At 46.0% G+C, this 26,268-nt stretch overlaps 1 protein-coding gene and 1 pseudogene across 1 annotated transcript in view; both read right to left on the bottom strand.

Annotated features, from left to right (window-relative positions):
- Positions 1 to 10,876, bottom strand: part of LOC148002740 (nuclear receptor coactivator 4 pseudogene) — a 33,343-nt pseudogene extending 22,467 nt beyond the window's left edge.
- The window catches only part of Bmerb1 (bMERB domain containing 1), a 166,756-nt gene that overhangs the window by 83,416 nt on the left and 57,072 nt on the right, over positions 1 to 26,268 (bottom strand). The window contains exon 2 of the mRNA NM_001014114.1: positions 20,445 to 20,568. Within this exon, the coding sequence (NP_001014136.1) occupies positions 20,445 to 20,568 (124 nt within the window). The remainder of the gene's footprint in view (positions 1 to 20,444; positions 20,569 to 26,268) is intronic.

The following is a 26,268-nucleotide window of genomic DNA, read 5'->3' on the forward strand; positions in this document are numbered from 1 at the left end:
GTGTTTTGACTATTATGTGACGGGAGGTGTTTCTTTTCTGGTCCAATCTATTTGGAGTTCTGTAGGCTTCTTGTATTCCTATGGGTATCTCTTTTTTTAGGTTAGGGAAGTTTTCTTCTATGATTTTGTTGAAGATATTTACTGGTCCTTTGAGCTGGGAGTCTTCACTCTCTTCTATACCTATTATCCTTAGGTTTGATCTTCTCATTGAGTCCTGGATTTCCTGTATGTTTTGGACCAGTAGCTTTTTCTGCTTTACATTATCTTTGACAGTTGAGTCAATGATTTCTATGGAATCTTCTGCTCCTGAGATTCTCTCTTCCATCTCTTGTATTCTGTTGGTGATGCTTGTATCTACGGCTCTTTGTCTCTTCCTTTGGTTTTCTATATCCAGGGTTGTTTCCATGTGTTCTTTCTTGATTGCTTCTATTTCCATTTTTAATTCCTTCAACTGTTTGATTGTGTTTTCCTGGAATTCTTTCAGGGATTTTTGCGATTCCTCTCTGTAGGCTTCTACTTGTTCTCTAAGGGAGTTCTTCACGTCTTTCTTGAAGTCCTCCAGCATCATGATCAAATAGGATTTTGAAACTAGATCTTGCTTTTCTGGTGTGTTTGGACATTCCATGTTTGTTTTGGTGGGAGAATTGGGCTCCGATGATGCCATGTAGTCTTGGTTTCTGTTGCTTGGGTTCCTGCGCTTGCCTCTCGCCATCAGATTATCTCTAGTGTTACTTTGTTCTGCTATTTCTGACAGTGGCTAGACTGTCCTATAAGCCTGTGTGTCAGGAGTGCTGTAGACCTGTTTTCCTCTCTTTCAGTCAGTTATGGGGACAGAGTGTTCTGCTTTCGGGTGTGTAGTTTTTCCTCTCTACGGGTCTTCAGCTGTTCCTGTGGGCCTGTGTCTTGAGTTCACCAGGCGGGGTGCTGCCCAAGGGCTCTCTGCGGCGGCAGCAACCAGGAAGACCTGTGCCGCTCCTTCCGGGAGTTTCAGTGCACCAGGGTTCCAGATGGCCTTTGGTGTTTTCCTCTGGCGTCCAAGATGTATGTACAGAGAGCAGTCTCTTCTGGTTTCCCAGGCTTGTCTGCCTCTCTGAAGGTTCAGCTCTCCCTCCCGCGGGATTTGGGTGCAGAGAACTGTTTATCCGGTCTGTTTCCCTCAGGTTCCAGCGGTGTCTCAGGCAGGGGTCCTGCCGCTCCTGGGCCCTCCCCCACGGGAGCCCAGAGGCCTTATACAGTTTCCTCTTGGGCCAGGGATGTGGGCAGGGGTGGGCAGTGTTGGTGGTCTCTTCCGCTCTGCAGCCTCAGGAGTGCCCACCTGACCAGGCGGTGAGGTCTCTTTCCCACAGGGTCTGGGAGCAGAGAGCTGCTGCGGGCCGGGATCCGCGGGTGTGGGACCTCAGGCAAACACAGGAAGTGCCCGGTCCTAGATGAACTCTGCCTCTGTGTGTCCCGATCTCACCAGGCAGCTCTCTTGCAGCAGACAAGTTGGTCTTACCTGTGGTCCCGAGGCTCAAGTTTGCTCGCGGGGTGCTGCCCAAGGGCTCTCTGTGGCGGCAGCAACCAGGAAGGCCTGGCAATGATTTTTTAGCCTGCAAGTGGTCATTCAGAAATTTCAGACTGCCCAGGTTCTCAATCTCCACACCTCTGCGCTGGTAACCCTGACAGTTGGTATAGGAGTCAGGCTTGACAAGCCAATCATTCATGTTGTTGGGCTCTCTGAACACCTGGAACAAGAGTTTAAACTTCTCACTGGTTTCAGAGCTGCCATTCACAGGCTTGTTCGGTTCACAGGGTTTCTGAGGAGTCACCAACCAATCAGACAGGTCCAGCTCATTTTGATCAAGGATCTCTACATCTTCAACCTTTTCAGCTTCAGTAGACAAGGAACTGGTGCTACAATGGCATTACATTTTGAGGAGCTTGGTTTTCCAGAAATTTCTTATTGATGACTGTTAAGGAGCCAGTTTTCTAAGCCCCAGGCATCATTGAAGAAACTGCAGGCTCTGCAGGAGTCTTCTCTGGCACCTGGATACAACCTCTTTTCTCTAGGATAGGCCCAATACTTGAAGAGCTAGCATGAGCTATAACATGTTCAGGAATTTGAATGGTCTTGAGGGATCCAAATGTGGTAATGGTCTGGGGCAGAGCAGATGTATTTGCTTCAAAGAGTAGGAGAGTTGAATGTTCAGGCTTAAGGGCCAAACTGCCCATTCTCTCCAAGAACAGAGACTTGATTGGCAAGATCTTTGTTCTGGGTTCTCCATTTGATGTATAAGACAATTAAATTGGTCCATTAGCCAATAAAGCTGCTGAGCCTGTTGCTGCAGTGTCTCCTCTTTAAGCTGATAGATGAGATCTACCTGTTCCAGGTGGCGACTTATGCAGCTTTGAATCTGAGCTTTTACTTCTCACAAATTATCTTTAATTTGCTGGTCAGCCTGGAGTACTCCACCAATAGCAAGCTCCAGCTCCCTCCTTGCATCACTGCACCTCAAAAGTGTTTCTCTATTACTGCAGCAGTCACTCTGTTCCAGGGATGTATTAATTTTGCTCACTGTTCCAGTTGGCAGTGCTTCCTCCAGTGATCCGAGCTGACCTTGGACTGACCCAGACACACGTTCTGTTTCTTAATGACATGGTTCTAGAGTTCAAGCCAGCTTTGGAAATATTAGAATCCCAGGACATGAGGTATATCCTGAGATATACCCATCACACAATTTTCTTCATTGCCTGATGAAATTCTGACTCAGTCTGGTTAAAAATTGCAAATGGCTTGAGCAAGCTGAGAAGCAGGCCACAAATCCCTTTTATGAAAAATCCAATCAGTGGGTGGAGTGTGGAGATAACCAGCCCACCCCTCTGGAGGCTGAAGACACTTAATTTTCTGGAACCCAGATAAACAGTAGGAATGAGGAGGGATATAAGACAAAGAGAAGCTAAGCCAGGCAGCCAAGGGCTGCAGGAGTTATTACAAGCTAACGGTGTGATCCCTGGCTGGGATGAAATGAAAGACAATGAGCCTGAGGTTGAGCATCAGGACAGGAGGGGAGGGACAAAAGTGTCCAGGAGGAGAACAGCCCCAGCATTAGCTCCAGCTACCTGGTGGCTACTGTGGTGTGTGTGTGGTGGGGGTGAAAGGAAAAAGTTTAAAATTGCCCCCTAGACAAAAGTTGAAGCCAAATGCTGGCCCTGGAACTGCCTGTTCCAGGAACTAGCTGATCACAGAAAGAGTAATTGCACCAGCTGGTTCAGCCACTTTGTTCCAGAAACTAGCTGACCATAATAGCAGCTGACCATAGTAGCAGGAACTGGTTAACCACAAAGTTAGATTAAAATCTTAAAGAACAATCATAAGAAACAGGAGGTTCTTCCTTGTGATTCGGTATGGTTTTTCCTTTAAATACCCCTTCTCCCAACCATTCAAGGTCAAACTCCTCTACCCCGGCGTGGGATACGAGTCTTGACCCCAGTGCACTGGTTTCTGTCGTCCCTATCAATATACCTCTTTTTGATTGCATCAAGATCGCTCTCTCGTGAGTTCTTGGGGGGCCGCGTCATCCCAAGACTTGAGTGAGGGTTCCCCCACTTCAGGGGTCTTTCAGGGGGAGGTGTGAGAACCAGGGCCTCCCTGACTTCTTCTAGGAGAGTTCATAAAGATAAACCTCAGCAAAGAGATCTCCAAAATGCCATTTTGCAGGTTTAGAGCCAGAGGACAAGCTATAGGGAAGACATACTTGGTATTCAGATTGGGAAACACACAGCACTGAGGGCTTCTTATGACCATGACCTTGTAATCTGATGGTGGCATATACCTTGATTTCATGGGCCTGGGTGTTTTGAATACCTTTCTGTCAGGAAGAACTTAGTGTGAGCCAGGGTCCAGGGAACACTCAAAAATATCAATATTGTGAGTGTCGTAGTTACTTTTCCTGTTAAGATACAATAGCTGACAAAAAACAGTGGGAGAGTGGAAGGAGTCATTTGGGCTTCCTATTTGTGGGTGCATTCCATAATATCTGAAGAAGCCTAGCATCAGGAACTTGAGACAGCTGGACACATCACATCTATCATCATGAAACAGAGAGATGAGTGTTACTACCCAAGTAGCTTTCTTTCTTTCCTTTTTTATTTGATATTTTTTAATTTACATTTCAAATGCTATACCCTTTCCCAATTTCCCGAAAATAAGCCACAAATCCTATCCCCCAACCCTTTATCTATAAGGGTGTTCCCCTCCACATCCATCCCCCCTTCCCACACTACCCACATTCCCCTACACTGGGAGTCCAACATGGGCAAGACCAAGGGCTTCGCCTTCCTTTGGTGCCCAACAAGGGCATCCTCTGCTACATACACAGTTGGAACCCTGGGTTAGTCCATATATAGTCTTTGGGTAGTGGTTTAGTCCCTGGGAACTCTGGTTGGTTGGCATTGTTGTTCTTATAAGGTTGCAAGCCCCTTCAGCTCCTTCAATCCTTTCTCTAATTCATCCAACAGTGGTCCCATTCTCAGTTCAGTTTGCTGCTAGTGTTTGTCTCTGTATTTGACATGCTCTGGTTGTGTCTCTCAGGAGAGATCTATATTCCTTTCCTGTCAGCTAGCACTTCTTAGCTTCATCAATTTTATCTAGTTTTGGTGGCTGTATATATATGAGCCACATGTGGGGCAGGCTCTGAATGGCTGTTCCTTCAGTCTCTCCTCCAAACTTCATATCCCTTCCAATGAATATTTTTGTTCCCCCTTTTAAGAAGTACCAAAGCATCCACATCTTGGTCATCCTTCCTCTTGAGCTTCACGTGGTCTGTGGATTGTGTCTTGGGTAATTCAAGTTTTTGGGCTAATATCCACTTATCAGTGAGTGTTTTTCTGTGATTGGGTGACCTCACCCAGGACCTTTTCTAGTTCAAATCATTTGTTTATGAATTTCATTAAATCATTGTTTTTGATCTCTGAGTAGTACTCCATTCTGTAGATGTACCACATCTTTTGAATTCATTCCTCTGTTGAAGTGCATCTGGGTTCTTTCCAGCTTCTGGCTATTATAAATAAGGCTGCTGTGAACATAGTGGAGCATGTGTCTTTGTTATATGTTGGAGCATCTTTTGGGTATGTGCCCAGGAGAGGTATAGCTGGGTCCTCAGGTAGTGCAATGTCCAATTTTCTGAGGAACCTTCAGACTGATTTCCAGAGTGGTTGTACCACTTTGCAATCCCATCAACAATGGAGTAGTGTTCCTCTTTCTCCACATCCTCACCAGCATCTGCTGTCACATGAGTTTTTTGTCTTAGCCATTCTGACTTGTGTGAGGTGGAATCTCAGAGTTGTTTTGATTTACATTTCCCTGATGCCTAAGGATGTTGAGCATTTCTTTAAGTACTTCTCAGCCATTCATATTCCTCAGTTGAGAATTCTTTGCTTAGCTCTGAACCCCATTTTAATAGGGTTATTTGGCTCTGCGGAGTCTACCTTCTTGAATTCTTTCTATATTTTGGATATTAGCCCTCTATCAGATGCAGGATTGGTAAAGATCTTTTCCCCATGTGTTGTTGCTGTTTTGTCCTAATGACAGTGTCCTTTGTCTACAGAAGCTTTGCAGTTTTATGAGGTCCCATTTGTCAATTCTTGATCTTAGATCATGAGCCATTGGTGTTTTGTTCAGGAAAATTTCCCCAGTGTTTGAGACTCTTGCCTAATTTATTTTCTATTAGTTTGAGTGTATCTGGTTTAATGTGGAGGTCCTTGATCCACGTAGGCTTACACTTTGTACAGGGGAATAAAATGGATCGATTTAAATTCTCCTACATGCTGATCACCAGTTGAACCAGCACCATTTGTTGAAAATGCTATCTTTTTTCCAGTGGATGGTTTTAGCTCCTTTGCCAAAGATCAAGTGACCATAGGTGTGTGGGTTAATTTCTGGGTTTTCAATTCTATTCCACTGATCTATCTGCCTGTCTCTGTACCAATACCATACAGTTTTTAACTAATGCTCTGTAATACTGCTTGAGGTCAGGGATGGTGATTCCCCCAGAAGTTCTTTTGTTGTTGAGTATAGTTTTCACTATCCTGGTTTTTTTTTTTTTGTTATTCCAAATGAATGCAAGTTGTTCTTTCTATCTCTATGAAGAATTGAGTTGGAATTTTGATGTGGATTGCATTGAATCTGTAGATTTCTTTTAGCAAAATGGCCATTTTTACTATATTAATCCTGACAATCCATGAGCATGAAAGTTCTTTCCATCTTCTGAGATCTTCAATTTCTTCAGTGACTTGAAGTTCTTGTCATACAGATCTTTCACTTACTTGGTTAGACTCACACCAAGGTATTTTATAATATTTGGGACTATGTGAAGGGTGCTAGTTTCCTAATATCTTTATCAGCCTTTTTATCCTTTGAGTACAGGAAGGCTACTGATTTGTTTGAGTTAATTTTATACCCAGCCACTTTTTTTTTAATTTATTTAATACTTAATAATAATTCTTTCGTTTCCGGGCAAACATCCCCCTCCCCCCTCCCCTTCCTTATGGGTGTTCCCCTCCCAACCCTCCCCCCATTGCCGCCCTCCCCCCAACAGTCTAGTTCACTGGGGGTTCAGTCTTAGCAGGACCCAGGGCTTCCCCTTCCACTGGTGCTCTTACTAGGATATTCATTGCTACCTATGAGGTCAGAGTCCAGGGTCAGTCCATGCATAGTCTTTAGGTAGTGGCTTAGTCCCTGGAAGCTCTGGTTGCTTGGCATTGTTGTACATATGGGGTCTCGAGCCCCTTCAAGCTCTTCCAGTTCTTTCTCTGATTCCTTCAACGGGGGTCCTATTCTCAGTTCAGTGGTTTGCTGCTGGCATTCGCCTCTGTATTTGCTGTATTCTGGCTGTGTCTCTCAGGAGAGATCTACATCCAGCTCCTGTCGGTCTGCACTTCTTTGCTTCATCCATCTTGTCTACTTGGGTGGCTGTATATGTATGGGCCACATGTGGGGCAGGCTCTGAATGGGAGTTCCTTCAGTCTCTATTTTAATCTTTGCCTCTCTCTTCCCTGCCAAGGGTATTCTTCTTCCCCTTTTAGAGCAGGAGTGAAGCATTCACATTTTGATCATCCGTCTTGAGTTTTATACCCAGCCACTTTGCTGAAGTTGTTTATCAGGCTTAGTCATTCTCTGGTGGAGCTTTTGGGGTCATTTAAGTATACTATCATATCATCTGCAAATAGTGATATTTTGACTTCTTCTTTTCCAATTCGTATCCTTTTGACCTCTTTTTCTTGTCTGATTGCTCTGGCCAGGACTTCAAGTATTATATTGAATAAGTGGGAAAAGAGTGGGCAGTCTTGTCTAGTTCCTGATTTCAGTGTCATTGCTTCAAGTTTCTCTCCATTTAGTTTAATGTTAGCTGATGGTTTGCTGTATATGGCTTTTACTATGTTTAGGTACGGGCCTTGAATTCCTGATGTTTCCAGGACTTTTATCATGAAGGGGTGTTGAATTTTGTCAAATGCTTTCTCAGAATCTAATGAAATGATCATTTTTTCCCTTTGAGTTTGTTTATATAGTGGATTACATTGACGAGTTTCTGTCTATTGAACCATCCCTGGGATGAAGCGTACTTGATCATGATGGATGATTGTGTTGATGTGTTCTTGTATTCAGTTTGGGAGAGAGAATTATATTGAGTACTTTTGCATTGATATTCATAAGGGAAATTGGTCTGAGGGTTTCTTCCTTTGTTGAGTCTTTGTGTGGTTTAGGCATAAGCATAATTGTGGCTTCATAGAAGGAAATTGGTAGCGTTCTGTCTGTTTCTATTTTGTGGAATAGTTTGGATAGTATTGGTATGAAGTCTTCTATGAAGGTCTGATCAAATTCTGCACTAAACCCATCTGGTCCAGGGCCCTTTTTGGTTGGGAGACTTTTAATAACTGTTTCTATTTCTTTAGGAATTATGGGATTGTTTAAATGGTTTTTCTGATCCTGATTTAACTTTGGTACAAGGTATTTGTCTAGAAAATTGTTCATTTCCTCCAGATTGTCCAGTTTTGTTGAATATAGGCTCTTGTAGTAGGATCTGATGATTTTTTTAATTTCCTCAGATTATATCTCCCTTTTCATTTCTGATTTTGTTAATTTGGATACACTCTCTGTGCCCTCTGGTTAGTCTGGCTAAGGGTTTATCTATCTTGTTGATTTCCTCAAAGAACCAGCTCCTGGTTTTATTGATTCTTTGTATAGTCCTTCTTGTTTCTACTTGGTTGATTTCAGGCTGAGTTTGATTATTTCCTGCCTTTGACTCCTCTTGAGTGTATTTGCTTCTTTCTGTTCTAGAGCTTTTAGGTGTGCTGTCAAGCTGCTGATGTATGCTCTCTCCTGTTTCGTTTTGCAGGCACTCAGAGCTATGAGTTTTCCTCTTAGTAGGGCTTTCATTGTGTCCCATTTGGGTATGTTGTACCTTCATTTTCATTAACTTCTAAGAAGCCTTTATTTCTTTATTTCTTCCTTGACCAAATTGTCATTGAGTAGTGCGTTGTTCAACTTCCATGTATATGCAGGCTTTCTGTTGTTTTTTGTTGTTGTTGTTGTTGTTGTTGTTGTTGTTGTTGTTATTGAAGACCAGCCTAATTCCCTGGTGATCTGACAGAATGCATGGGATTATTTCTATCTTCCTGTATCTGTTAAGGTTTGTTTTGTGACCAATTATATGTTCAATTTTGGAGAAGGTGCCATGAGGTGCTGAAAAGAAGGTATATTCTTTTGTTTTAGCATGAAATGTTCTATAACTATCTTCTGCTAAATCCACTGGGTTCAAAACTTCTGTTAGTATCTTTATGTCTCTGTTTAATTTCTGTTTCCATGATCTGTCCATTGTTGAGAGTAGGGTGTTGAAATGTCCTACTATTATTGCCTGAGGTGCAATGTGTGCTTTGAGCTTTAGTAAGGTTTCTTTTATGAATGTAGGTGCCCTTACGTTTGGAGCATTGATATTTAGGATTGAGAGTTCATCTTGGTGGATTTTTCCTTTGATGAATATGAAGTGTCCTTCCTTATCTTTTTTTGATGACTTTTGGTTGAAAGTCAATTTTATTTGATATAATATCAAAACAAGCTGGCTACTCCAGCTTGTTTCTTGGGACATTTGCTTGGAAAATTGTTTTCCAGCCTTTTACTCTGAGGTAGTGTCTGTCTTCATCTCTGAGGAGTGTTTCCTGTTTGCAGCAAAATGCTGGGTCCTCTTTACGTATCCAGTCTGTTAGTCTTTGTCTTTTTATTGGGGAATTGATCATTGATGCTGAGAGAGGTGAAGGAACAGTGATTGTTGCTTCCTGTTATTTTCATTGTTAGACGTGGAATGATGTTTGTGTTTCTCTCCTTTTTGGTTTTGTTGCAAGAAGATTACTTTCTTGCTTTTTCTAGAGTGCAGTTTCCCTCCTTGTGTTGTAGTTTTCCACCTATTATCCTATTCACTATCCTTGTTTGTTATCAGAGTAGAGAACTACCTAGCACAGTTTCTATCTAAAGAAAGGACACCCGACATGATTTGTGTCTGCTTCTACCCTCAACTCAAGACAGGGCCACTCCAAGGTCAAGGAGAAGGATTTTATTGTAGATATGAGGGAGAGTTGCACAGAGGCATCTAGAACGGTCCAGACTGAACTAGGCTATAGCTTAGGTAGTGAAAGACCCCAGCTTAGCAGCAGTAACGCCATTTTACAAGGCTGTACTTAAGATGACTGGTTCAGGGAAAGGTTAGAACACTGAGTACACATCGGCTGCCAAGCAGGATGTGTTTGGTTGAAGGCCTGGCAACAGGACGACTTCGGTTGAGCACCTGACAATGAAAAAAAGCCCCGGGAGAGGTCCCACACCCTGGTGCGGGGCCGAGTCAGTCGTTATGTTCCAAGAAGGTAGCTAAGAAACTTGCCCCCGGGCTGAACCCTTGGGGGGCCGAGTCAGCCGTTATGTTTCAGGAAGGTAGCTAGGAAACTTGCCCCCGGGCTAAACCCTTGCCATATTAGAATCCACCAATTATATCCCTGTAACCATGCATCTGCTTCTGTATGCTTGCTTCTGCTCCCCAAAATCCTATAAAAAGCCCATCCTTGGTTCCGTGGGGCGCGCCAGTCCCCCGAGTGACTGAAGCGCCCGCAGGTGCCTGTGCCTGTGTATCCCGACAATAAACCAAATCTTCTTGCTGATTGCATCCTGTTGTGTCTCGGTCTGGTCTTTGGAGTTGGAGGGTCCCCATCCCGAGGGAAAGTTCTCCCTGAGAGCTTTTCATTTGGTGCATTGGCCGGGAAAGGAGATTCTCCACCCAGGGACCACCGACCACCCACTGGGAGGTAAGCCGGCCCGCGTCTGTCTGATTCTGTCTCGTTCTGCCTTATTCTGTCTGTTCTGTGAGTGCTCAGCCAGGTCTGTTCTGTGAGCGCTCAGCCAGGTCTGTTCTGTGAGCGCTCAGCCAGGTCTGTTCTGTGAGCGCTCAGCCAGGTCTGTTCTGTGAGCGCTCAGCCAGGTCTGTTCTGTGAGCGCTCAGCCAGGTCTGTTCTGTGAGCGCTCAGCCAGGTCTGTTCTGTGAGCGCTCAGCCAGGTTCTGTGAGCGCTCAGCCAGGTCTGTTCTGTGAGCGCTCAGCCAGGTCTGTTCTGTGAGCGTTCAGCCAGGTCTGTTCTGTGAGCGCTCAGCCAGGTTGTTTAGAATTTGGGCGGGACGAAGAAGGAGCTGACGAGCTCAGACTTCTCGCCCCGCAGCCCTGGAAGACGTTCCAAGGGTGTTAGGGCCCGACTTTTCGGGGCCCAATCTGGGACTCTGGTTAGAGGAGAAAGATCCGGACTAACGGCACCTCTGTCTGTATTTTTGGCTTTCAGAGGGCCGCGGACCTTTGCCACCTCCATCTGACTTTTTGCTTTCAGTTTGGTACCAAAGCCGTGCAGCACGCCTGTCTGTTGTTTGTTTGACTGTTGGTGTTGTTTGTTTTCTCTGTGTTCTAATCTTCCTTAGAACTAACATGGGACAGTCCCTAACAACGCCCCTAAGTCTCACTCTTGATCATTGGAAAGACGTCCACGACCGGGCACACAACCAGTCCGTCGAGGTTAAAAAAGGAAAATGACAGACTCTCTGCACATCCGAGTGGCCCACTTTAGGAGCGGGATGGCCAGTGAATGGCACATTTAATAAGATCATTATTTTACAGGTTAAAGATCGGGTCGTCCACGGACATCCTGACCAGGTTTCTTATATTATCACTTGAGAGAGTCTCGCCTTAAACCCCCCCCCCTGGGCGGAACCCTTCGTGGACCCGAATTGGCCTCCCCTCAACCCCCAGCCTGTCCCCTCGGCCCCGCCCGGTCCGCCGGCCATGTCTTCCTCTCTCTACCTTTGTGAAATCAGAGCCTTCTAAAAAACCTGTCCTCCCGGCAGACCCAAACTCCCCTCTCATAGATCTTCTCTCTGACAGGCCCGGCTGAAACGGAGGAGGCAGAGCCGCCGGCCAGATCAGTTGCCGGGCCACAGTCTGATAAGGGTTTCTCCCCTGTCGAAGGGAGATTGCGCAATAAGCGCGAGGTGATGCCAGATTCAACCTCCCAGGCTTTCCCACTTAGACAGGGAACCGGTGGCCAGACCCAATACTGGCCGTTTTCAGCAGCTGACATTTACAATTGGAAACAACACAACCCTTCTTTCTCCAAAGATCCGGTGGCACTCACCGACCTAATAGAATCTGTTTTACTTACCCACCAGCCTACTTGGGATGACTGCCAACAGCTCTTACAGGCCCTCTTAACCTCAGAAAAAAAAAAAAAACAAAGAGTGTTCCTAGAGGCCAGAAAGCATATTCTGGGAGATGATGGGCATCCCACCCAGCTGCCTGAGAAAATTGATGCTGCATTCCCACTTAAGAGACCAAACTGGGATTTTAATACAGCTGAAGGTAAGGGACACCTACGCCTTTATCGCCAGTTGCTTCTAGCGGGTCTCCGAGGGGCTATACGACGCCCTACTAATTTGGCTCAGGTAAAACAGGTATTACAGGAAGCAGGGGAAACTCCCTCCACCTTTCTAGAGAGACTTAAGGAGGCCTACCGTATGTACACTCCCTATGACCCAGATGACCCAGGACAAATGATGAGTGTCTCTATGTCCTTCATCTGGCAGGCTGCTCCAGATATCAGGACTAAGTTACAGAGGTTAGAAAATTTGCAGGGCTATACATTACAGGATTTACTTAAAGAAGCTAAAAAGATTTTTAATAAGAGAGAGATAAAAAAGAAACAAAGAATTGAGTCGAATCTTGGCCGCCGTAGTTCAGGGCCAAGAAAAGAAGGGAGATAGGGGGGAGCTCGAAAGGGGCTGAAGCTGGATAAAGATCAATGTGCCTATTACAAAGAGAAAGGGCACTGGGCCAGAGAGTGCCCCAAGAAGCCTGGCGGACCCCGAAAACCTCGACCACGAACCTCCCTCTTGGCTCTAGATAAAGATTAGGGAGGTCAGGGCCAGGAGCCCCCCCCTGAGCCCAGGGTAACGCTTAAAGTTGGGGGGCAGCCGGTTACTTTCCTGGTAGACACAGGAGCCCAGCATTCAGTCCTCACCCGAGCTTCAGGACAACTCAGCGACCGGACGGCCTGGGTACAAAGAGCTACTGGTGAGAAACAATACTGATGGACTACGGACCGCTGGGTTCAGCTGGCTACTGGTAAGGTGACCCATTCCTTCTTACATGTTCCAGACTGCCCGTACCCTCTGCTGGGCCGTGACCTGCTCACCAAACTAAAAGCACAAATTCATTTTGAGGAAGGAGGGGCCCAAATAACTGGCCCCCACGGAACTCCCCTTCAAGTTCTAACCCTATAAACCGGGACAGGACACTGGCTTGGGCAGAGACTAGTGGGATGGGGTTGGCGCTCCAACAGCCCCCCTTAATTATACAGTTAAAGGCCACTACAACTCCAGTCTCCATAAAACAATACCCCCTGTCACATGAAGCTTATCAAGGTATAAGGCCTCACATTACGAGGCTTCTAGATCAAGGCATCCTAATCCCCTGCCGGTCGCCTTGGAATACGCCTCTTCTGCCTGTTAAGAAACCCGACACTGGAGATTATAGGCCAGTACAAGACTTGAGAAAGGTCAACAAGAGGATAGAAGATATTCATCTGACTGTTCCAAACCCTTACAATTTGCTCAGTAACTGTTCATCGATGAGAAACAGGGGTATGCTAAAGGGGTCCTAACACAAAGGTTGGGACCCTAGAAACGCCCTGTGGCCTACCTGTCTAAGAAATTGGACCCTGTGGCCTCTGGCTGGCCACCGTGCCTAAGGATGGTGGCTGCTATTGCTGTCCTGATCAAGGACGCTGAAAAATTGACTTTGGGACAGCCACTCACCATCCTAGCACCCCACGCAGTGGAGGCCTTGGTAAAGCAGCCCCCAGACCGCTGGCTCTCTAATTCTCACACCAAGCCTTGTTACTGGATGCAGAACGGGTTCAGTTTGGGCCCGTAGTCGCCCTCAATCCTGCCACCTTGCTTCCTCTACCAGAGGAGACAAAACAGCATGACTGCCTACAAATCCTCACAGAAGTACATGGAACCAGGCCGGACCTATCGGACCAGCCTCTTCAGAATGCTGACCACACATGGTACACGGATGACAACAGCTTCTTGACAGAGGGAGAGCGAAAGGCTGGAGCTGCGGTCACTACGGAGGACAAAGTGATTTGGGCGAAAGCCCTGCCTGCTGGTACCTCCGCACAACAGGCTGAACTCATCGCCTTGACTCAGGCGTTCAAGATGACAAAAGGTAAGAGGCTAAATATATATACAGACAGCCGTTATGCCTTTGCCACGGCACACATCCACGGGGAGATCTACCGGAGGCGGGGGCTGCTCACATCTGAGGGTAAAGATATGGCTAAAATTCTGGCCCTCTTAGAAGCCCTATTCTTGCCCAAAAGACTGAGTATTATACATTGTCCAGGACACCAAAAAGGGCACAACCCAGAGGCACGAAGAAACCGGCTGGCCGATGCCACGGCGCGAGAAGCGGCCATGAGCAAACAAATCTTGCCCTTAAATAGCCCAGACCAACCCACGCCCCCACCAGTGGGACAAACCAGTTGGGTTTATGCCCATGAGGACATAGAGCTCCTAAAAAAATGGGGGCCATCTACCACCCTCAACTAAAACAGTGGGTCTACAAAGGACTTTTGAATTGATCTCCTTTTTACATAAATTAACCCATTTGGGGTTTAAGAAGATAAAAACCTTACTAGATCGGGAAGAGATAAATCTGTGTTTTTTGAATCGGGACAAAGCGATACAAAAGGTGACTGAGAGTTGCAAAGCGTGCGCTCAGGTTAACCCGGGAAGGACCATGATTGGACAAGGAGTTCGTCCTAGGGGACACCGTCCCGACATCCATTGAGAAATTGATTTTACTAAAATTAAACCAGATATATATATGGATACAAGTATCTCCTAGTGTTTGTAGACACCTTCTCAGGATGGGTCAAAGCCTTCCCCACGAAGCACGAGACTACAAAAATGGTCACCAAGAAGCTCCTCGAGGAAATCTTTCCCAGGTATGACATGCCTCAAGCGTTGGGGTCGGACAACGGGCCCGCTTTCGTCTCCCAAGTAAGTCAGTTGGTGGCCAAATTGCTGGGGATTGATTAGATAGACCCCAGAGTTCAGGTCAGGTAGAACACATGAATAGAACAATTAAGGAGACTTTATCCAAACTTACGCTTGCAACTGGCTCAAAGGATTGGGTGGCCCTCCTTCCCCTAGTTCTATATCGGGCCCAGAATACCCCGGGCCCCCATGGTCTAACTCCTTTTAAAATAATGTATGGAGCACCACCCCCATTTCTTTGATTCAAACATTGCTGATTTTGCTGACAGCCCTTCTCTGAGGGCCCATTTACAGGCCCTACAGATTGTGCAGAGAGACGTCTGGAGACCTTTGGCCGCTGCTTACCAGGACGAGCTTGAGCATCCGGTGGTGCCACACCCGTTCCAGATTGGAGACACCGTGTGGGTGCGCAGACACCAGACCAAGAATCTCGAGCCACGGTGGAAAGGACCCTACACCGTCCTCCTGACTACCCCGACCGCCCTAAAGGTAGACGGAGTCGCGGCTTAGATCCACGCACCACACATCAAGGCAGTCTGGTCTGAGGAATTGACTAACCACAACACTACACCCCAGACATGGAGAGTTCAGCGCACTCCAAACCCCTTAAAGTTAAAACTCCTCCTAGTCCTTTTGTGGCCTAGAGTCAGTGGGGGAATAAGCCCCCACCAGACAGAAATTTCTTGACCAAGTCGAGTGAAAGATTTCACTCAAAGTTAACAAAAAAAAAATGGGGGAATGAAAGACCCCAGCTTAGCAGCAGTAACGCCATTTTACAAGGCTGTACTTAAGATGACTGGTTCAGGGAAAGGTTAGAACACTGAGTACACATCGGCTGCCAAGCAGGATGTGTTTGGTTGAAGGCCTGGCAACAGGACGACTTCGGTTGAGCACCTGACAATGAAAAAAAGCCCCGGGAGAGGTCCCACACCCTGGTGGGGGGTCGAGTCAGTCGTTATGTTTCAGGAAGGTAGCTAGGAAACTTGCCCCCGGGCTAAACCCTTGCCATATTAGAATCCACCAATTATATCCCTGTAACCATGCATCTGCTTCTGTATGCTTGCTTCTGCTCCCCAAAATCCTATAAAAAGCCCATCCTTGGTTCCGTGGGGCACGCCAGTCCCCCGAGTGACTGAAGCGCCCGCAGGTGCCTGTGCCTGTGTATCCCGACAATAAACCAAATCCTCTTGCTGATTGCATCCTGTGGTGTCTCGGTCTGGTCTTTGGAGTTGGAGGGTCTCCATCCCGAGGGAAAGTTCTCCCTGAGAGCTTTTCAGTAGTTTGGGAAAAGGAAGGAAGAGAAGAGAGAGCAAAGACGAGGTGGGGGCAAGAGAGGGAACCAAGAACTAAGAGCTGAGGACCAAGAGAGTGCAAAAATGACTGGGTTATATAGACAAGGAGACGCTGCAGGAAGGGAAGTGAACCCAGTTCCTGAGCTGGAGAGGTTTAGAGAGAGGGTTAGTTGAGAAGTACTGAGGAATTTGTAACAGGTTTTTGTTGCTGGAAGGGACCTGGCAGCCAGTATTTGCTTTGAAATGTTGACAGGCATCTCATTAAGCCCTTGGTCCTGAGTTCTTTGAGACCTGACCCTGAGTAGGTAAGGCAATGTTGGCAAGCTGAGGGTTTTAGCAGTGAGTGGGCACAGGTTGCCAGGAGGTATAGGTGCCCCTGAGATCTACATATCTACTGCTCCCTCCACTCTACTACCTACTCTACCCTCCCCCCTCTCATTCCCTCTCATTCCCTTCTCTTCCTCCTGGGACCTGGAAGTCCCACCTTTTCCCCTTCACCAGCAATTAGCTTCTGCTATCTTTATTGACACAATCAAAAGTCAATTAGGGAATGGATACTTCCCCTACATTTCACCTTTCCTGTGATTCATGGTTCATACAGTAGCTTTGGGCTTATCATGAGCATGTATAACAGAGTCAATTGCCTGTGACCATGACTGCCATTGGTATAGCCAAAGGCTGCTAGGTTCAGGTCAGGTAGAGATTCTGTCATGAGCCTGACATTGTCTCCCTCTTACTCTAGGGCAAGGGGGCATGGGAGAGAGATTAATGAGGGGATAAGGATTGGCAAAATTGAGGATTGGGAAGGATAATTTATTATACATTTAAGAAATATTAATTGGCCTAAGTACCCAGCACAATTCAAGACGCTGGAAATGCTACATTAAGAGAGATGTATAAGTCTATCTGTGGTGCACGCCTTTAATCCTGGTACTTGGGAGGTAGAGCCTAGAAGATCTCTGAGTTAGAGGCTAGTATAGTCTGTACACTGAGTTCTAGAACATCTAGAATTACATAAAGAAACCCTGTCTGGAAAAATCAAGAGAGAGAGAGAGGGGGGGGGGCAGGCAGGCAGGTGTGCAGGGAGGATAAGAGTCCTACCAATGTTAGGTAACACTCATCAAATTTCAGTAGATGTAGTTCCTACAGCCCCCATTCCTTCCCTCTCCTTACATTACCTTCCCCTATTCTCCCTTTCCCTTCCATATTCCTCATTCCTTCTCTTCTTCCTTCCCTTCTTTCCTCCCTCACAAACTGGCATCTATTGCTTCTGCAGCAGCTAACACATCCTTCAGCCATCCCAACTACCTCCAGCCATCCCAACTACCTCCAGTCTCAAGGGCCTCAGTCTTCTAAAGAAGCCTTGTATTTTTAAAATTTTTTTATTTTTTTTATTTTTAGTGCATAGCAGGTGAGGGGTTTTTCTTGAACCCTTATGTTTTAGTTTGCTTATTTCCAGACAAAGGGAGCGTTATTTCTGATCTGTAAACTGGGAATGTTCTGAACCTCTCTTCCAAGGGTTTCTATTAACAGCAGTCTTGCCAGTGGAATGTTAAGCCAAGGTATGCCACACTTGCAGTGGAGTGAATGTCTATGGTCAGTTCTGCACTCTATTTTACATAGTGGTATGTAGAATGAGGTCATTATGCAGGTGAAGGCAGGCACAAGATAGAATGAGGTCTCGCATTGGATGAGAAGGAAGCATGGGTGAGAGAAAAGTGTTAGGGAGAGGAAGAGACTGTAGAAAGCAAGGAGAAGCAGCAGAGAGAACATGGAGGCATATGTTAAGATTCCTCTCTGCACATTTACAGGTTGTTATGAATATTCTTAAGTGATGGATGTGCACAGGGCTTTCTATGTCTAGGTGGGCAATTATATCTTACCAATTGGATCAGATGCCATTGCGTTGTGTTTTCTTTCATTTGGCAATTAAATTGAGTTCAAGAGTGCGTGTGAAGGCTGGACCCTGGGCCCTCCATGGAATTGGGATGTGTATGTCTGGCGTGGTGGCAACCTGCCTTAGCAACTAGATGTGTAGAGATATTGTTGCCAGGCTCAGAGAGTAGCCATCAGAAGTGTGATATGGAATGGAGCTTAGTGAGTGAGAGATGCTTTGCTGATTGAGGTGAAAATACCCAACAGATGTCATAGGGCAATACGGTGCTGGATCTAGTGCAGGATAAAAGAAGCCCTTTTTTTAAAAAAAAAATTTACAGCAATAGGGAGAGACACTACTAGAGAGAGTGGGTGTGAAGGGGAAACTAGGCATCAGTTCTAACCCCTCTTTCCTATCTGGGAGGCCTGCGGCATCTCCTTTAACTTAGAGTCTCAGTCTCTTCCTCTGCCAAATGGGATAATCACACCCTGCTGCACCAGCAGGGCTGAAAAACAAATCAGCAAAGAAAGGAACGGTGGCGTGGCCTATCTGGAGGTCATGCTCCCCAGTTTCCCTTCTCATAGAGGGTGTGACTGAGCAGACAGGCAGCTGAGAGGTTTGTCCAGCCCGGCTACTATTTTATAAGAACACACTTCCAGTTCATTACCTTTTAGAGTTCCCATGTCCAGTAGTCTGGGTAATTTGCTTGCTTAGGAATTAGATCAGCACTAGCCCACTGTTTCCATGGTGCTAGGGGACGGACACACACACACACACACACACACACACACACACACACACACACACACCTCTCTTCTCTTGCCTGATGGGACTAAGTTCATTTGGGCACAACCATCTTTAAGTTTAGGAACTGCTGTGTGTTCCCTTTGGTTATAGAGATCTCTCATAGAGCCAGGGAAGGTGGCTGTGTTTAGGCCTTGCAGACTGTGGTGTTTGGAAGTCCTCTTCCAGTCCCCCTAGGTCTAAGGGTTGGAAGGTAATCCCATTTCCTAACTCTTTGCTGTGCCTTTTAGAACCCAACTTTTAGAAACATATTTTCTTTTGGAAGATTCTCTGTTCCATCTCCAGGGAATGCTGAGCTCTGGGGACCTCTGCCAGTTCAATAGGCAGCCCTAGAGAAAGATACTCTCCTTCTGCCCTGGCATGGGGGGGGGAGGGGAACACCAAAGTCTGGGGAGTCTGAGTCACCTGACTATATTCCTCCAGCTTTGTCTGATTGAGCCCTTCAGTGCAGTGTGCTCTTGCCTCCCACCAGGGTGGCACTTATGGGTATCCTCGACCCTAATGAATGACAGGAAAGAACTGTGACTTTGGGAGCAGGCTAGCCCAAGCTCAACTCATGACTCTTGTTTAACATAGTAGTGAGAGCTGAACGCGGTGGTGCATATCAGTACTTAGCACTGGAGAGACCAGCCTGGGACACGCAGTGAGCTGGTGTCACAAAACATAGCAAAGTAAGAAACAGGTGACAACACCCACTTCTCTAGGTTACAGTGAGAATCTAAGACTCCATTTTTGTAGATATAAAATTAATATTTGTGAAAATCATGTATTTTATGTTTTATATAATTAAAAAATAACCTCTAAACACCATCTCCAGCTGCACCTTTACAGAAAATCATCCACCTTGATATTGCCATTTCCCTGAAATGCTATGGCTAGTTCCCCCAATAAACCAGTTTTCTATTTAACCTGGCTCAAAATGAGAATATGCCTTTACACACACACACACACACACACACACACACACACACTCCAGCTTGGATACACAGTTGCTCATATACTTGTGTGTGTACACAGGCCTGCATAATTTCATCAGGGTTGTGGCTGTCACAGCATCCCCTGTGGGACCCCACATTGTTAGGATGCTAACGATCACTTGTGAACAGGTGAGCGAAGCCCAGCCCAGCACCAAGGAGATGGGGAGTTCAAAATCATTTCTCAATACAACAAAAACACACCTACCACGTGACAAGCCAGAGAGCACAGCTTCTGAAAAATGCTGTAAATGACCAGTTTCTGGTATGTCCTACTTAAAATAGCAAAGTTGAGACATAAAGACAAATAAGGTTTCCAGGAAGCTTGGAATTTCCGGAAAGAGAAAAGACTGTAGGTCCTACTCGTACCTTGACCCGTCTTCCATGGTGACCTTAATCCCTTCTCATCTCACCAAAAACCAGGATGTAATTTTATAAGTTGTTGGTGTTCTATTTTCTTTCTTTAAATATTTTAATAAAGAAAACTGAATTTAAGCTGGGCATGGTGGCAACACCTTTCATCAGCACTCAGGAGGCTGAGGCAGGTGGATCTCTGTGTGTTTTAAGCCTGCCTAGTCTATATAGTAAGTTTCAAGAGAGCCAAGGCTGTTACACAAAGGAAACCCTGTCTTAAAAAAAAGAAAACTAAAAATGAAAAATGAAGGAAGGAGAAGAAGTTTAGTTAGTTAGTTAGTTAGTTAGTTAGTTAGTTAGTTAGTTAGTTAGTTAAGTCAGGCTGCTTCTGAGAGCATGTGGCATCCATAGGGGAGTTTCTTGTTGCTTCTAGGATCTCAGTCTTAGTGTGTGATGCTCAGTCCCCACCATGCTCTCCAGGCTGCCTCTGCTTCATACCTTGACCCTTGCTTCCCCACTCACTCACATGAACCTGAGTTCTGACTCTCGACGAACCAGGACTTCACGGAGACGCTGGATTTTCGCCATCTCCAGCTCAATCTCCTCCGGCATCATGCTGGTCTCAGCCATAGAGATGATGTCCAGCTGGCCTGTGTGGACAGGAGACTGCCATCAGGACTCAAAGGCCACCAGGGCTTTCAAAGATTCCCACCAGAATTAGGGGTGTGCCTCCTCATCCCAGCTAACAAGGAAGCAGAGGCCTGTGAGGTCAAGTTCCATCTGGGAAACAGTGAGAGCTCTGTCAAAAGGTAAGAATTCCTACCAGGAAAACTGTGCTATTGCTCTGGGGAACAGCCATGACACACCTCAGGGGCAGACATATGAACTAGGCTGACATCATGTGCTAGAAGGAACCTTCGAAATCCAGGAAATCCATGGTGCTATGGTTAAAATGTGACCTGTGTCCCCAGGACAATGGGGCAGAGAGACTAGGGTCTGTGAGACATGATTAGAGATTATCAAGTATGTTCCTCCTCTTACAGGCCTGGACTATCTAGGAAGCAGCTTGTCATAAATCATGTCCCATTTTCCAGCTTGCTCACTGCTCCTGCAGGTACCTGCTACCTTGGTTGTGGGACAGCGGGCAGTGAAAAGTACCCTGATTCCTGGTCCAGATAGGTTGAACCCCCTGGAAATCCTAAAAAGGACAGCAGGTGCATTCCCATTCTCGAAGGATATCAGGACCTTGAGTAGCTATGCCCCACATGGACCCCTGTAGAGAGGTTTGAGACAGACCAGTCATGTAGGGCAATGTCTTAAGCCCCTCCTCCACAGGTGAGGACGTGACCATAGGTCACAGGTCAAGACAGATCAGTCATAGAAGCAGGACCATGCCCTGGGATATGTAGATGAGGTCTTCCCAAGCTCTCAGGCCAAACCAATAGGAAGTTTCTGCTGTCAGTCACTGACCCATCCAAAAAACTGTATTTAAGTGTCATGTTCAGAATTAAAGGTGTGCAGGAATTATTCCATCGTCTGAGAGCTTCTGTCATAAGAGCTATAAGGCTTTAGGAAGAGATCTGCTCTCCGGAAATCATCACCGCCAGAAGCTCCCCTGCACCCCTTGCTGGTTAGTCAGTTCCCTGCCGGCCAAGCAACCAAAAAGGCAGGCAGAGGCGGTGGAAAGGAGAAGGACCGGCAGCAGGAGGCAGGGGAAGCTCCCCACCCCCACTGGGCTCTCTCCCCTTTGCCTGAATCCACACACCCAGCTGGGACAGAGATCACCTGTGAAGAGCCCCTGGGTAACAGAACCCTACACTTAGTGTCATCTGCACTGTGAGGACGCCTGAGACATCACCCAGACTTGAACTTTCTGGCCTTCACTAGAATTAACCTCTTTTCTTTACAAATCATCAGTTCCCAGGTATTCTGCCATAGTAGCAGAAAATGAACTAAGACAGATGTGGAGCCTTCTTTCTGCACAGGCTCAGCAGGCTCATGGGAACTTTCTCGGGCACTGTCAGTCCCTGCCTAGCCCCAACCCTTTGGTTTTGCCTCTTTGACCATGACAACTTTGCATACTCACTTTGCAAAGGCTCAGGATAAGTCTAGAAGAAAACTGTTCTAATTATTTTAAGGTACTACTAAGCAATGTAAGTAGTAGTGATACAAAGTAACACAGCTTTCTTGTAGGAAATTCAGAGGACACCAGTGGGAAAGAAAGACAGAAAAAAAATTCAGGGCTAGTCTTGCTGCCAAGACCGACAGTCTGAATTCAAGCCTCAGATGGAAAGAAAGACCCCGCCACACACACACACACACACACACACACACACACACACACACACACTGCCCTCCTACACTATGGCACACATGTGCCCTCCCCCCACAATAAGTAAGTGAATATAATAAAATATTGTCCATAACCACACTACCCAGAGAGAGCAACTAATCACATTGATAGATCCCTCTGGGATTTTCTTTTTCTTTTTCATTCTCTGAGAATAGGTCCCCTATTGAAGGAATCAGAGAAAGAACTGGAAGAGCTTGAAGGGGCTCGAGACCCCAAAAGTACAACAATGCCAAGCAACCAGAGCCTCCAGGGACTAAGCCACTACCTAAAGACTATACATGGACTGACCCTGGACTCTGACCCCATAGGTAGCAATGAATATACTAGTAAGAGCACCAGTGGAAGGGGAAGCCCTGGGTCCTGCTAAGACTGAACCCCCAGTGAACTAGTCTATGGGGGGAGGGCGGCAATGGTGGGAGGGTTGGGAGGGGAACACCCATAAGGAAGGGGAGGGGGGAGGGGGATGTTTGCCCGGAAACCGGGAAAGGGAATAACACTCGAAATGTATATAAGAAATACTCAAGTTAATAAAAAAAAAAATAATAATAAAAAACTATTTATAGTGGAAAAAAAAAACACCCCAAAACTATCACATTCGGAAAAAGAAAGAGACATAGACACAGGATTTGGGTTTGTTTGTTTTTGAGACTAGGATTCATATAGCCCAGGTTGACCTTGAATCTCTTATGTAGCCCAGGATGACCTTGAACTCCCATCCTTCTGCCTCTGCCTTCCAAGTGCTGGGTGACAGGCCTGTGCCACCACCGTCATCACTCCCTAGTATAGTCCATGCAATGTCAGTATGGTGATAGAGGTTGAGCATTCCCAATCCAAAGCTCTGAAATCTCAAGTACAAACATACCGAACACTAGCATGACACCAAAGGGGACAAGTCTGCATCTGGCCTCTGTATAAAATTACCTATATGAGGACAGAGTATAAACCCCCCCTGCAGCTGTAATCACAGGTTGTGGGGCACCTGATGTGAATGCTGGGAGCTGAACTCTGGCCCTTGCAAGAGCAGTACATGTTCTTAACCTCTGAGCCAACCTTCCAGCCTCCAACATATTTAAAAGGACTAATAAAGATCTACCAAAATGTTAGTAGTTAAAAATGTTAGTATATACACATATAAACCATTAAGCATGTCACGCGGCCCGTGCTCCACAGTCTGGTTTTGTCATTCCTTGCTCTTCTTCCTCAGTACATACCATTTGCACATCCTCATCCTCAGCTGCTCCTCAATAATGCTGCGAGAGCCTGGGCTACTTCTATTTGTAGCCATGTTATGAATTGTTTCCCAATGTAAAGAATTCTAAGTAGTCTCACATATGGCTTTGTAATGGAAGTCCCCAAGGCTAACTCTCTACACACATTGAAGCAGTTCCAGCTGGCTACATTTCCAGAAGAAATAGGACTGGATAACATGAAATATTCTGAGGCCTTTCTGGGTGGTTCAGGCAACTCGTCTTAAGAGGTATGTGCTGATTTCTTCCACAAAACTTCCTGAGGCTGGGGAAGGGTAAAGATGTTATTGAAGATATGAAGGGACCTTTCCAGCATTATGGGCTGGACAAAGGTCTCCTCAGGACCATGTGGTTGTGTTTCAGACACCCCGCCACCCTACACTCCCACAATCATATTCTAGGTCCCATTGCTCCAGGCACAATGCCAAGATCCTTCTAGAGTGGAACATCAATGTTCTGCTGCAAAGAGGAGAAAGGATGAAGTGAAAAAGACTAAGATTGGGCTGGAGGAGGCTAGGAAGGGACTAGGAGGGGCTGGAAGGGGCTGGGAGAGGGTGGCTACCATGTAAGTATGAGGCCTTGAGTTTAGACCCAAGCACCTACATGGTTGTGTCAAGTACTGAGGCCTAGGTGTCCTTGCTCTACCTTATCCATGTTATATAAAACAGTGGTCTTTTGATGTATGCCTTGCCCTAGGATACTCCATTTTACAAGCATCTTTTGTCTCTATTTTGAGGGAAAAGGGTGACTGTCCCTGGGCAGAACCAGAAATGACAGCAACTGCCAGGCAGCACCTGCCGAGCACAGCTGATAAGTGACGTATCCCTGTGGTTCTATAAGAATAAATTGAAACTATAAAAGCACATGGGTACATAAAAATCCTGTGAGGAAACTTGGCTCAAGAACTTATCACACACATCAGACCAAGGAAAGGGGGGACTCTATTGCATGGATCACATAAAGTAACAAGCACATGAACACTGCAATGGCCAGGTGCCACAGAAACCTACATCTGATACATAGCATGCGGGTTCAGGGCAAGAACTCAGCTGTGCCTGAAGCTTTGGCTCATCCCCCTCACCTGCACTGATGCAACCTAGGCAACTGACTGCTAGTCCTCCTATTTGCCAACTTGGCCTGGACCTGACCTACTGTTTCCCATTCCATACCTCACAGCTGAGCTCTGTAGCTTTGCACTCTAACATGACTCCAGTAGTTTCAGAATCAGGCACCTCCAGCTCATTGTCTTAGAGTTACAGCCTCTTTCTCAGCGCATTCCTGAAACCTCTTGAACTCTGCTGCAGCCTGTTTGATTAGCAATCATCCTGTAACCCATGTAAGTTTAGATACATAGATATATTTACTGTGATCTGAGAATTAACATTCAAAATTAAGACTGGAATAGAACTTGCGTTCACCTCAGTCAGGCTACTAAGGCAGGTGGATTATATGACAAATTACTGTCAATGAAACAGATAAACTTTGTGAATTTATTGCTATTTAAGAAAGCTGACATTGTGGAAAGACACAAACATGTTCATCAATGTTTCTGGCATAGTGTGCTCATAACAACAGGCATCTGTAACACCAGCACTGGGTGCGAGAGGTGTGTGAAAACATGCAGGCCTCTGCAGCTTGTTGGCTGGCCAGCTTAACTGAATCAATAATCTCCAGGTTCAGTTACAGACCCTTACTCTGCCTCTCTCTCTCTCTCAAAAAAAAATAAGGTGGAGAGAATTAGAGGAAGACACCTAATGTCAACTTCTGGCTCCCATGTGTATACACACACACACACACACACACACACACACACACACACACCAAGTAATTATGACATTCAGATGGCCTGAGCATTACTGTCTGCAAATTTTCTGGCTTAGGGTACCCAGGTTTTGAAGGGTGTCATGGGATGAGTGAAATCTGATGGCATAGTCTGGAGCTCCAGGTCTACTCCTCACTCTCTGTAGGACTTTAGGCTGTCTGTCAATCCCTCTGGCTCAGCTCTGTGATCAGATCCCCCACACCAGCAGTCATGAGGAATGAATTGCTCAGCTATGCTGTGCACTATATATGGCCACAAGGAACCTTTGAGGAACCAGTGCACTTGTTTAACCTGCCACCTCTTGTCCTCATCCTATGCTAGCAGTGTCAGGATACCACTCTCTCAGAAAGCATCAGTAGCCAGGCCCTGAAGCAGAGAGGTGTGGGGAAATGTGGGGAGGGTAATTATGGTGATTCCCACAAGAAACATGGCTTCTGGCCAGAATACTCAGTGGATGAAGGCGCTTGCTGCCAAGCCTGATGAACCTGAGTTCAATCCCCAGGACCCACAGGGTGAAAAGAGAGAACTGACTCCAGCACACTGTCTTCTGAGGAAGCGATGTCAGGGCACGTGGCACAATACCCTCATACAATAAGTACAGATAATTAAAAAAAATTTATTCATGCATTAGCTACTTTTTTGTCCATGTTACAAAATATCTGACCAAAAAAACAACCAAAAAACAAAAAACAAAAACAAAAACAAAAACAAAAAAAACCTTGCAAGGAGAAGGGTTTGGGGCTCACTGTTTAAGAAGGGATACTGTCAAAAGAATACAAATTGGAAAGGAAGATGTCAAAATATCACTATTTGCAGATGATAGGATAGTACACTTAAGTGACCCCAAAAGTTCCACCAGAGAATGACTAAGCCTGATAAACAACTTCAGCAAAGTGGCTGGGTATAAAATTAACTCAAACAAATCAGT

This window comes from Rattus norvegicus, chromosome 10 (assembly GCF_021556685.1).
Source record: "Rattus norvegicus strain SHRSP/BbbUtx chromosome 10, alternate assembly SHRSP_T2T, whole genome shotgun sequence".
Classification (NCBI taxonomy): domain Eukaryota; kingdom Metazoa; phylum Chordata; class Mammalia; order Rodentia; family Muridae; genus Rattus; species Rattus norvegicus.